At 37.6% G+C, this 13512-nt stretch overlaps 1 protein-coding gene across 3 annotated transcripts; it reads left to right on the top strand.

Annotated features, from left to right (window-relative positions):
• Window positions 1-6097: 6097 nt before the first annotated feature.
• Window positions 6098-13226, top strand: nr2f2 (nuclear receptor subfamily 2, group F, member 2). 3 transcript variants are annotated; one of them, XM_079465834.1, is made up of 3 exons: window positions 6098-7334; window positions 8410-8934; window positions 10759-13226. In XM_079465834.1, the coding sequence occupies exons 1-3, from the start codon at window positions 6878-6880 to the stop codon at window positions 11031-11033; spliced, it is 1257 nt and encodes a 418-aa protein (XP_079321960.1). In that variant the 5' UTR covers window positions 6098-6877; the 3' UTR covers window positions 11034-13226. The 3 variants fall into 3 exon arrangements, with proteins under 3 accessions (XP_079321960.1, XP_079321959.1, XP_079321958.1); XM_079465833.1 differs by having other exon boundaries at window positions 6103-7334; window positions 8407-8934; XM_079465832.1 differs by having other exon boundaries at window positions 6105-7334; window positions 8389-8934.
• The last annotated feature ends 286 nt before the right edge of the window (window positions 13227-13512 follow it).

Consider the following 13512-nt stretch of genomic DNA (forward strand, 5'->3'; position numbering starts at 1 on the left):
GTATGACCCTTCACCTGTATGATTACATTGTAATGTTTACTGCCTTTTTATAACACTACCATAACCACTGTCAAAACTATTACTTATTTGGTAGTACAATTCATAATACCACACCACTTTGAGTAACATGCCATAGGTATCACTTAAGTCTAGCTGCAGCTTGGTATTATTACTACACTGTAAGAAGTAAGAAAAGGACATTTTGAAGTCTAGGCTATATGTGATGGGCGTTACTTCCACAATATCTTTTTCATGGACTGTGGTAACAAATGGTCCATATTCTTGTCTAAGATAGTGAAACACAGTGAGAACGTATCCTCTGAAGAAACTAGAAATTTTCTAAATTCCCGGGGCTATGGTGTTGTTTTAGGACCGAAGGTAATGCTGAACAAATTACACCATATTTGGGCACAGAGCCAGGCTCCTGTACAGAATAAAACCATAATCCTATTCAATTTGCCCGTAACCGATATGAGATTTTCTTGAATGAGTTTAAAGACTATGTCAAGGGGAGCCTATTTAAATGACACACAATAAAAGAGGCTAGATTGCGTGAGAAAAGGTTTCAAAGTTAAAGTTTTTTGTATTTTTCTCCCTTCTTTAGTAAAATGACCACATGCACAGGTGGTATTGACACATAGTGTCAGTACGAATAATTATGTGTTTGCTTAAATAAAATTTAAGACATTAGGAACATTTGTAGCTTGTTAATTCACATTAGTCGCTAGTTCATGGAAACATTTAATGCTATCAGTCATGTGTAACTTGTTTGACCAAGTCTTTTTCAATGCACCAGCCTCAAAAAAACAGAAAAAAGCTTTGCAATTATGTTTCTATTTAATGAATTATTATCACCCAAATGGTCTGTAGCATTGTATGATGTTGCAGATTATTACTTCTAATGACAATTAATGTTCCTTGTATTGAAATTAAAAACTAACTTTGCTAGTGACATGTGCTGGTGTACACGCACATGTTTATATTGTAATCAGTCTGAAAATATAATAGGATGCAGCTTTTTATGACCAAATAAATTGCTATTTATTGCTGAAGAAACTTGTAATTGCTCACTGCTAAGACATATCTGGATCAAATTTTTCAACTTCACAACAGATGTGCTATATAGACAGCAAACACAGCAGCTGACAGGTCTATTACGTGCTCGTTTAGACGCATTTTAATGTACACTGATCAACCCTAAAAACAAAGTCATTCAAATGTCAGCATACAATTAGTTATAATATGAATTAGTTAATAATTATTATTATTATATTATTATGAGAAGAAACTGAACTCTTCAAATTAGTGTTATGGGATGACAAAATGTCATGATCCTGTATCCTATGTTTTAGCACTCTTTAAGCACGATGCATCTAATTACAATCTAATCTAATGTTGAATTGAGCGATTTGCGGGTTTTTCCCTATTTTTGTCACGTGTTTTATATATTTGAAAGAATAAATTGCATTAATGCATTCTGCCTTGTGATCGTTCAGCTTCATCAGTCTCCTCATGTTGATTAGCCTGGTTAACCTTTGCTCCATACTGGGTCTGCAAGGGTTAATCAGGCCGGGATCTGAGTGACCCGCGGGTCAGATTCTCTCTATCTCTCGCTTGAAGGATACGGTGAAGGCAGAGATAAGATTAGTAAGGGTGAACTTTCCTCATCCAGCCCATCAAAGCGCAACAGACACCTGCATCTAACCTGCGCGCGAAGTGCTTTGAGAATTAGATCTCGTGCAAGACCTAATATGCGGAAAATAATTTCACCTTGCATTACTTGTACAAAAGTCAATGGATAATTTAGTATTTTAGGGTTTATATAATTTGCATTTAATTTAATCATAATTACCCAAATGCTAGGTGTTTCTTTTAAACTGTTCCATCTGGTTTAATATAGTCGTCTGATCTCCTTGCTTGGTCTGTCAATCACACTCGTTGTAAGATTTGCTGTTACGGGATGAATATTTGACTTGTTTATTTAAAGTCTATTGATTCATTCACACATAACTCGCTTTAAAGGAGTCACATCTTATACAACCGTGTCCCAGAGTGCATACTTTACTTCACAAACAATAATAAAGTGATTTACCCTTTTCTTCGCGTCCCAGCCATGGAAAATCGTTAAAGATCCTGCTATTTGTGTGTGATCAGTAAATATTTAGTGTAGTGTCTCGTCCTAATCGATGAAGGTCCCGATGGGGGTGCGCTATTGTGTGTGTGGATGCTTGCTGAGCTCTGTGTGTGTAAGGACTCTTTCTTGTGCAGTCCGTTTTACGATGATGAATGTACCCGGACGACTCAGGGTACACTTTACTGATCAACATCAAGTTGCTTGAAAACGGCTGTTTGTAGTCTTTTGTCTAAAAATTAACATGAACCACCGATTTATGCGTGATTTAAGTGATGAATTTAAGACTGGTGTTTGCTTATTTATATATAAAACAATTTGCATAAAGTTGGGGATGTCAAAATAAAATATTGAATTAGCTATTAAAGTATAATTGTACATTTGAGACAGATATATTAAGAATGTGTACTTATTTAGTTAAAAGCATGACTTTTTGCGCTTAAAATACTGGCATGCTTTAATTCACTTTAACTTATTTTAGTACAACATTTTGTGAGTAAAACAGGCGATGTGACCAAACTATCAGGGCGCTTTCAGGATATTATTCACGAGCTTTTTTATCTAGTTATCTACTTTAGTTGTCTTACAAATCTATCAAATGTTTTATATGGAGGTATATTTATTCTACGTACACTTACAGTCTAGTCCAGAACTTTGATTATAATGTATAGCTGGCTTATGCAGCAATTAAAGAGGTCTGCATTTATGACCATATTTGCAAGTTTCTTAAAAGCTAGTCTCTTAATAAGGCCTACACTAAATTACTTCGATCGTAATTTTCTGGTCAATGGCAGTTTGACGTCACTTAAGAATGCAGTTGTCTATCTAAGTCATTTTAGGTGTATTTTTATTAAGACACCGACTCAACTTGTTATAACAGCCGTTCTCACGTGCATTCTTCTTATTATACATCTTTTTGCTACCTAAACGTTTTAAAATATATAGCATTTTTGCATAACGGGAAAAGTTAATAGCATCAGTGATCGAAGTTCATGGAACTAATAAAGTCCTAGCTTTAGACAATTGAAAACGCGACAAAGGCATATATTACTGTTACTAGTTTGCACATAAACAGACAGGTGTCTCTCCTGACTTCACCCCCTCCCTCTCCGAATCACACAGTCCACACAAAGCAGCCGCACTAAGAGGGTTTTACCTACTGTGGAAAAGAAAAAGACGCACAGGAGCATCTTCTGACATTTTGAAGACAAAATCTTCAATGTCATCAATATGACTTCTATTAGGATATGCACCAAATATTAACATGTGATTCAAGCGTCGCAGAAATGTTTGACTGATTTTGTTTGTCGGCTTGTGTTTTTCCCTCCCTAAAGTTTTAGCAATCATTCTAATTCATGCATTTTTGTGTATAACTCCGTCAGCGGCTAAGGAATAAACAGAACCTTAATTCGCACAGAGAGAGGAGACTAAATACATTTTATCATAGGAGAGGATGCATCACGGGGAAGACGAATCGACATCATATGCATTTGGTATGTTTGGGTTATAATTGTTAAAAATCAAATCTCGCTTAGCATGTCTACTTGTCGATTGTACTGTAAACCTGATTGTCTATGGTGTTGTGTATTTATCATCAATATACATTGACAACAATTAAAAGACTGTCATTGCAACTACAGCAAACGTATTCTTAAACATTTTTTTCTATTCATTCTATTCATCATTTTATCATATCACGCAGTTTTTCTTTCGTCCTGTCTTTGTTCAAATTTGCATTCTTTTATTTTTAACATACGTTAAAATAACTGTAATTTGAAAAGGGATGCTAAATTTTGCTTTGTCTGTCTGTGCATTTAAAACCAATGTTATTTGCCAGCATTGGAGAAGAACCTAATAGCAGACATCCGTTTATTATTAGTTAAATTGTGAAAACAACACTCACCTTTATCTGAAGGTAAAATCCGAAAAGCATCTGTAAACTGTAATTTACTTCTGCAGTGCTGCTTTCGGCTGCCTTGTTCACATACGTTGCATGGAATGGTCGGAGATGAGGCATGGTGCTCACTTTTTACCGTTTCAATAAATTTGCCCAAAACAACCGAAACGCAGCAATACTCCCGTGCGCGAATAATACTCTAGAGTATAAATGTGGCAGAGACTTACCAACGCACTTCTGCAACGTCCAAGTCAATAAAAAGAAAATCTTAGCATTAATCAGATTAAAATAGGCGCATGTTACTTTGGTGTATGTGAGAGGCGAGCGACCGATGTAGTTTCCATTTAAGATGGCTCTTCCACCTTAAAGCAAGATTTCAGGCAGAAATAATCCATACGCTAGGGGGCGCCCATATACTGTTGTACATCCAGTCTTCGGCATTTTCCTCTTGGGCAGCATATGCTATGATTTAGCACTCTACATTTTTCAGTGGACCCAACTCTGACAACCCCTGGTGATACAGAAAGTAGACTTCAACAAGCGAGCTTTAAAAAAAATTTGCTTTGACTTATAACCCGAGGAACGAAATGGGAGACACCTCATTTGACCACCCCGAGGTTAACAGCGAACATCTCTATTCATTAACATCAGACTTCTAAGCTTTTGCCTCTTCATAAAGCATCAGAGTTTATGTGTGCATACATTTTGAAAAATATGTATCTATTCCATTGTAATTCTTTCAACGCAGTCGTCCATACATAAGATATTGTTATGTCGTTAAAATGTAGCCAATGTATTATTTTAAGGCCCCTACGCATCAAACTCACCTTCTCTAACAGAACAATAACGTTGGTTACAAAATGGCTAAATATCACGGGGTATTAAAACATCTTTTGTCCTTCGATCAGTATCTCGATCAATGTAATGTTATGGAAGATTATAAAGAAAATGAATATTCAATGTACGACTGCATTGCTTTATGTTAGTAGTCATATAGAAAAGAAAACTACAGCGCATATGTCAAGTGGTTCTTTTGATAAGTTAACTAAATGAATACATTTATTTATGAATATATGAGTAAAGGTATAAATGTTAGCAATCGTGTACTTTGAGTTTGATAAAATATAAACATGTCATATATTATGTAATTAATATAGTTTTGAGGATTAGTCTGATGTCAAAGAAATTCTGCAGCCTATTCGCAATTCTGTGTTCACACGATTCTAATGGTATCTAATGAAAAAGCTCGCACAAATTCTGACCCTTTCGGGTTTTTGATTTATTGCTAGGCTATTTTTTCTTTTTGGTGGGCTTTTACACCTACTTTCAAAGTATGAGTTTTATCACATATAACTAATATTTGACACAAAGACTTGCATTGGTTATAGCGTAGAGTTCTGCGCCGTATATCAGTATAGCATTCCGTGAGTGTTGCTTATTTCCTTGCGTAGTCTGTTTTAAATGTATTGTCAAAGGATTATTGACCGTTGATAAATGATGCAGTTTCATGATTTATAAGTAGCCGTCGTGCTGATAGATGGATTGACCAAATCACGCACTTTGCAGCCAGTTTGCAGAATGTATGTGACGAACTGGTATTCTATGCACGCAGTACGATGAATACTCCAAAATAAAGAATTATCATTATAACGGTGCTCTTAGAGAATATATTTTTCTTTGTTGGGTAATCGCATTACAGGAAAGATGTGTACTTTAAATATTCCCATTTGAAAAATATGGAATGTTAAAAGCCTTATCCCAATGTACTGTGTACAAGTTGCTTTGAAATGTACGATAATCGTGTTTTTTATTTTAAATACATGAAATGATGCGCACATGGATTGCGATCATTTTTCACAGAATGGTGTCCTACTCTCTTTAGGACCAAGCGGCTCCTCAACCCTTATTCCTGGCTTTGGCAAAGAACCAAGTAGCACAAGTGCCGACTAGCCAATAGAGTTCAGGGGGAGGTCCGTGAGGTCTGACCAGTCAAACACAGTCACTTTCCATATATGGCAACTCATCTCCATGGTAACGTGTGCTAAGTTGCAGCAGTCGTGTCAAAGTTCACTATATAGAGAGCTCAGTGAGCTGATCAGAGAGAAAGCATTCTGCCAGCCCAGCGCCTGCAAATCGCAGACACTTCCTAACCTCCCCCTTTTTAACATATTTGATCACTTTGATTCTCTGTTCTCTCTCTTATTATTTTTACGCGCACGAAGGAGGTTCTATAGGTTGTGATCTTTTTGTTTTATTATCGGTCCTGCTTGCCGGAGAGTTGACTTCATATTTGACTCGAGCACAGGCTACAACTGCGCGCCGCTGCTAGCGCTGCCTCATCTGAAGAAAAGGAAGAAGCGGCGATATTTTTTTGCCAGTTGGTTTTCTTCAAGACTTTACGCAGGAACTTCGTGCTCGTCGCAAGTGTCTTTAAAGCTGCGCGTTTCTTTGCGTCCGAACATCGCTGCGCGCGTGAAGTTATCCGTCCGTCTCTGCCAGTATCCTCTTCCGCCGTGTTTATTTTCCATTTTCCTTGATGGGTTTACTGGATGGATGACTGCAAGTGCCCCTGGACTTGGCCTCTAAGAGCAAGGCTGCTATTCGGCTCGTCTTTGCTTCAGTTTTAACCACATACCAGGTAACGCTGTTTCAGTCAAGAAATAGGCTACTCTTTGACATCGGTGCGCAACTTTCAACGGACAATCAGACTCTAGCCGCCCGTATCGATCTTGAATTATTTATTTTGCCGTCCTAAGTGATTAAGTCACCGTGCTGCATTTATTTTTTAAACAAAGCATTCCGAAACCAAAACGGGGGACAAAAAGTTTTATTAACGTTGACTGATAGATATGGCAATGGTAGTGTGGAGAGGCTCCCAGGACGATGTGGCCGAGACCCAGGGCACCCTCTCATCGCAAGCCCAAGGAGGACTATCCCTTCCGACCCCTCAACCAGGCCAGCTGGGTCTGACGGCCTCTCAGGTTGCCCCTCCGACCCCTCAGACACCCGTTCAAGGACCCCCGAACAACAACACACAGTCCACCCCGACGAACCAGACGACGCAGAGCCAGTCGGAAAAACAGCCTCAGCATATTGAGTGCGTGGTGTGTGGGGACAAATCCAGTGGCAAACACTATGGCCAGTTCACGTGCGAGGGGTGTAAAAGCTTTTTCAAACGGAGCGTACGAAGGAACCTCACTTACACATGCCGTGCCAACAGGAATTGTCCCATTGACCAGCACCATCGCAATCAGTGTCAGTACTGCCGCCTCAAAAAATGCCTCAAAGTTGGCATGAGACGGGAAGGTATTCGGATTTTCGTTGTTTTTACTGGTGTCTTTTGTGTCTTTTGTGTCTGAAATGTGTGTGATTCGCTTCCCTGTGTTTTATCCCCGGCTCTTCTCTCGCAGGCTGCCCGACCACAGCATGCGAAGGAACCGCCTTTATCGCTCGAGATTGAGCGCTATCACGGCGCCCTTAACGCTAGAATAATGAGCGCCCTCTCTATTTCGCATCGCACGTCTTTCTCGCAGACGTAAAATTGATCGTCGCTTTTATTTAGCGAAGAAAAATAGCATGCGTCGGTTTTTTATAATATCACTGCAGATATGCCGCGCGGTTATGGCGAGGGTGTATGGAGAGACAGCGTCAAAATCATACACACACACTCGTACACACACACACTAGGCTACATTTTGTCGCCGTATACATCGCTCATCTCGGGTAGAAAAGTGAATAATAATTACCGTTACGCTTTTATTATTGATTATTTGATTTAATATTCCAGCAGCAGAAATCCAGTTCAGCCGCAGATACTCAGTAGACAGCAGAACTGACTATGTCGCTAGCTAAGTAGGTTAAGGGTTAGCATTCATGTCTTTCTTTGTGCATGTATTCACTGGACTTATGTTGACTGCTGTGAAGCGTAAAGCACAGTTTATTTGAAAGTTACACCAAAATCCAAACCTTTAGCAATATCTCGCTATATTAACTGTGGATTCATATTTTTTCCAAGAGTATAAAACGGGGACTGCTTTAGTAAATTACATTGTGGATTTGTAACGCAATGCACAATACAGAACATTACTATGAACACATCATATCCTGGTTTGATTTATTTAAATCTCAACAATCTGTAGAATCACGAAGGCCATTTTGACAGTTTAAAAGTTCTTTAAGTGTCCTCTGACAAAATAATTGATTGTAATAATGAAATATTTACGTTAATAAAGTCATGGCCGTGTACATCACTGAGAAAAATGTGTGGGGACATCACACCAAGTAAAGCAAATGAATGGTCAATATATGATTTTTGTATTGTACAATGTGTTTTGTAGAATTCAAGCATCAATATATACAGTTTCTCTTTTTACCGCAGCAGTGCAAAGAGGAAGGATGCCACCCACACAGCCTCACCATGGTCAGTTCGCCTTGACAAATGGGGACCCACTGCACTGCCATTCCTACTTATCCGGATATATCTCTCTACTACTACGAGCGGAGCCCTACCCAACATCTCGGTATGGCAGTCAATGCATGCAGCCCAACAACATCATGGGCATCGAGAACATTTGTGAACTGGCAGCCAGGATGCTGTTTAGTGCTGTGGAGTGGGCTAGGAATATTCCTTTCTTCCCAGACCTCCAAATCACCGACCAGGTTGCCCTTTTGAGGTTGACCTGGAGTGAGTTGTTTGTGCTTAACGCTGCTCAGTGCTCCATGCCGCTCCATGTGGCTCCACTTCTGGCGGCGGCTGGGCTCCATGCCTCCCCCATGTCTGCGGACAGAGTGGTCGCCTTTATGGACCACATTAGGATCTTCCAAGAACAAGTAGAAAAGCTCAAGGCTTTACACGTTGACTCTGCTGAATACAGTTGTTTAAAGGCCATCGTTTTGTTCACTTCAGGTAAGTTTTCTTTTTTGAAACGTGTTTTTAATCAGTTCCTTTATATTTTAGTATTTGAAGAGTAAATCATTGTGACGTATTTTTATCCAATCTAGAAGTAATTTGTGTGACAATTTTAGGGTCTATTGTGCTGTAAAAATATAAAAGTATCAAGAGATACGTAAATGTAAATAATCATCAAAGCCATTGACAATGAACCCAGTAAAACGTGTAAATTCGAGAAAATAATTTAGTCTACGTCAAAAATGTTTTTTAACATGTGGCATCAACAATAAGGTAAAACATCTCTGTTTAAAATTTCATTGATGCGGTGACCGGGTTAATATTCCGAAACGGTCAACAAATAAAAAAACGTATTTTGAAGTGAAAAAATATATAAGTTTCCCTAACGCCTATTACAAACCCAAAAGCACCAAAAATAATAATAATACTAGTGTAAACAATCTCAGAGTACCTCAAACACGTGAAGCATACATTTCTTTCTACAATAGGTATGTTACTTTTACAATAGGTATAAGTAATATGATGTAGAAAGGCAATCAATTATTTGTATTTATTTGGAATGACAGATATTAAGGATGTCATGCTGAGGGGTGGGGGTGTGAGGGGACTGAGGCTCGTAGCAAAGGCAAGCAAGGCCTAATGCACCATTTACACATATTAAAGGCCAGCTTTACGCTGGAACGATATTTTAAATTGATAGATCTATCAAGTCATGATAAATATAAATGGCCTGGTATGTTTAATTGTGTTTTATTGCGACGGTCGAGAAAAAAAATCCCTGCGTTGTTAGGAGGCTAGCAGTTTCTTCCTTGTTTTGTTAGGATGATCTAGGGATCCAAGACACACGCTGGACTCGTTCCAGAACTGGGTCATGACCCCGACTTCCTTTCTTTATTTGTTTATCACAGAACTAAAGCGAAAAAGTTTTAAAGACGTAAAAACTGATGTCGAATATATTCTGTTTAAAATTCGTGATTAGAGAAGCTTTACTGCCAATTGCAGAATTTGGATTGCAGCTCGCTCAATACAAATCCAATTACGCAGTGTTCCTACAGATAATTTTATGAACAACAATTAAATAGAAATTAATCAAAACCCAAATGAAAAATATCGAGGTAATGCAACAGCCGTAAACGTGTTAAAAGTTTGTCATGAAGGTCAACATTTCGCAATCACTTTATTGATTTGGAAGTTCGTGTTGCCTATACTCTCTCCTCTTATTGTCTTTACGAATAGCCAAGTAACGGTTTTAAAACTTTGAACTAAAGAGGGGTTTTTTTGTCAATTATTATAATTAACAGTTGCATTTGGCATTTTTATTCCTCAACATGCATTTAAAAAAAGTTATCTTAATGTCCCTTTTGTCCCTTTTGCAAAAACAATATAATAAAAGATTAAATAAAATAATATAAGATAAATTATTATGACCCATATGCTGTTAATTTGGTGTTTGTATGAAGATGGCAAAATTGCAAGCATTAAAATATGTATTAATAGAAAACTCTAACAATTTGTAACAAGTAGGATATAGTGGAATTCGGCTCTCTGTAACAAAAATACGAGAAACAACTGAGGGTTTCTGAGCTAATATGGGGTAATTACAAAAAAATACAAAATAATGAACGGGACCACAAATATTTTTTCCGAACCACTCATGTTTAGTGCCTTAGTTACATATATTGTTCACATATATACATGTAGTCTGCACACATAACAAATTAAATTAAATAGTGTGTTATTGCAGTGTGCCATTTTTTTATTTCATGATCTGGATATACTGTTGTTGTAATAAACATTTGATTATCTCTCTATCCCTTATAGATGCTTGCGGCCTGTCAGACGTGGCCCATGTGGAAAGTTTGCAAGAGAAGTCCCAGTGCGCTCTGGAGGAGTATGTTCGGAGCCAGTATCCCAACCAGCCAACTCGATTTGGGAAGTTATTACTGCGCTTGCCCTCTCTCCGTACAGTGTCGTCTTCGGTCATAGAGCAATTATTTTTCGTCCGATTGGTAGGTAAAACCCCAATTGAAACCCTCATCAGGGATATGTTGCTGTCGGGGAGCAGTTTTAACTGGCCTTACATGTCGATTCAGTAGGCAGAAGGAATGATCAAAGAGGCTGTGACTACAGTAGTTAGCGCTTCTTTTGTAGAAGGAAACGGCTGTTACACGAGTTTACTTTCACGAAGAAAGACTTTCATAAATGACTGTGAATTTCAAAATTGAGACATTCAGTGAACCCTCAAAATCCAGAGATTGCTCCCAGTGTCATTCTGAACAGTTTGTTCTAATGTTTTTATTTGTTGTTGTTGTTGTGTTTTTTTTTTGTAAAAAAAGAAAATATAATAAAAAATGAAGAAAGAAACAACCCATTAAAATTAATACTAAGTAAAAAAGACAAAAGAAAAATTATTCAAGGATTTTGATCATCCTTTCTGGGATAGAAAAACTATAAAGTGCATTTAAGCGAAGATTTGGAAGATAAGGGAGAGAAGAAAAAGTTCTTTTTTCCAAATTGCTATATTGTCCTGTGTCCATGTATCTATAGCTGTTTTTGTAATTTTTTGTTCCTCCTTTCTGGTTCCAAACCGGCCTATGTGATTCTGTAGTATGCAGTTGTTGTTTATTTTTTTCTAATAATCATGACTTCGTTAACAATTGAGTAATGTAAAGACGTTCTTCGAGAATTCGAGAATTAAAACTAAACCACAGCAATATAGGCTATGCTTAATGCTGCAAGCGCACTTACTCTCTTGATGTCCCTAAATTAACACGTGTAGGGATTATTTTCATGATCAACTCGAAACAATTTTCACAAAATTTCAGAGTACTCGAAATGCAACAGTGTGTGTTACATTCATGCCATTGTTCTACCTAAAACATAGACACCCCGAATCATTCCTCAAAATGGATGCAGGAGCAATACTTTACTCTGCACAATTCTATAGTTAGCTATACTCGTCTCAAAAGTGTTTGCCAGATGTAATCGTACACAGAGTAACCTGTATCCATTGATTTATATTTGGTTTTTGGTAGATGGTCGTCAGGTTGTAATGCAAACAATAGAACAAAGTGTTTTAAAGTTAAGGATAACCCCACCTAATTTTTTCAAATGTATTGCAGTATCCCACCTTAGGTTGCGCCCATGCGAATTCTCGCCCATGTGTTTTGCCACAGTAAACTGTATTTTGAACGTGGGAAAAATGATGGGTCATCGTTCTTTTAATGATAAAGCAGCAGTATTAATAAGACGTCCGTACAAATGTCCCTCACCACTTACAGCATTAAAGTGCCTGTACAGCGCAAATGTGTTATTAACGATTACTGAAGTCTATACACCATGGGGAACACGCTTAGAATTTACAAAGTCTTATAATTGTTCATTTCACTTATGGAGAAAACAAGTAGAGGCAGTATTCTTGTAAATATAGGTCAATTCATTTCAAGGACTTTTTTCTTTATACAACGTATATGTGATTAAGAATAAAACTGTGGTTGCCAATTTTTTCGGTAATACAAATGTCTTCAAATGAGTGACCGACTTAGCTAGTAGCACTGAAAGTTCTGTTTGTAATGTATATACATATTAAGACAAATGTTTTTTTTCTTCCTTTCTTTTTCATGTATTTAGACTGTGAATGCATGGCCACAGGTCGCTAACCTATTTTACCTTTGATATATATATAAATGTAAATGTTTTTGACTGTATAGATATAATCTGTGCATTCAGTACACTAGCCCTTGTATTTAAAAAAAGAAAAAATGGAAAAAAACGTTCGACGATAGGTTGACACTTAACAGGGTGAGCTGGTTTGGAAAGGGGTGGCTATTTTGACTTGGTGTTCTGCTCCTTTTCGGTCTGTAACAGATGCCTTGTGTGTGTATGTGTGAAAGCTTGCAATTTTATTCTTGTTTTGAGGCTTTTCTTCAACACACAAGACACCATGTTGTGATTGGATAAAAAGGGATCATATTGTGTAGTCGATTGAACAGTTGTTTTGGGCTGTTCTCATGCCACATATGGACCAGTGAATGATACATGATTGTAATTATAAACAGTTTAAACTGACCCACGTTTTTATATAAATATATAAAATATATTACTGCAGGGTATTGATAACGTATAGATACTTTTTTATTATTATTATTAATTGCAAGTGATAAACGTGAGTGTGTGTGGAAGTTTATAGTTGAAAACAATTCTTGTTTGTTTGTGTTAGCTTATTGTAAACAAGCATTCTGCTGTAAATTTGTTCTTGGTATTAAATTATAATTTATGAATTTGAAATCAAAAGGCTTTTGATGTTTCGTTATTCATGACTAGCAGACAAATCTGTCTTATTTTATCGGACAGTTAACTCATGCTTGTCTTAAATTGATGAAGTTTGGGTTTCCGCGCGTGTGTGTGTGTGTGTGAGAGAGAGAGAGAGAGAGAGAGAGAGAGAGAGAGAGAGAGATGGGGAGAAACTGCATGAGAGAGTGGGATGAGGGCGCAAGGGTGACTTCAAGGTTTGGCACAGGAAATTGTCCAGGTCATTTCTAAATTTGGCCATTTTAATTCAAGTACAAGGTGGGG

The sequence above is a fragment of the Barbatula barbatula genome (genome assembly GCF_947034865.1).
Source record: "Barbatula barbatula genome assembly, chromosome: 10".
Lineage (NCBI taxonomy): Eukaryota > Metazoa > Chordata > Actinopteri > Cypriniformes > Nemacheilidae > Barbatula > Barbatula barbatula.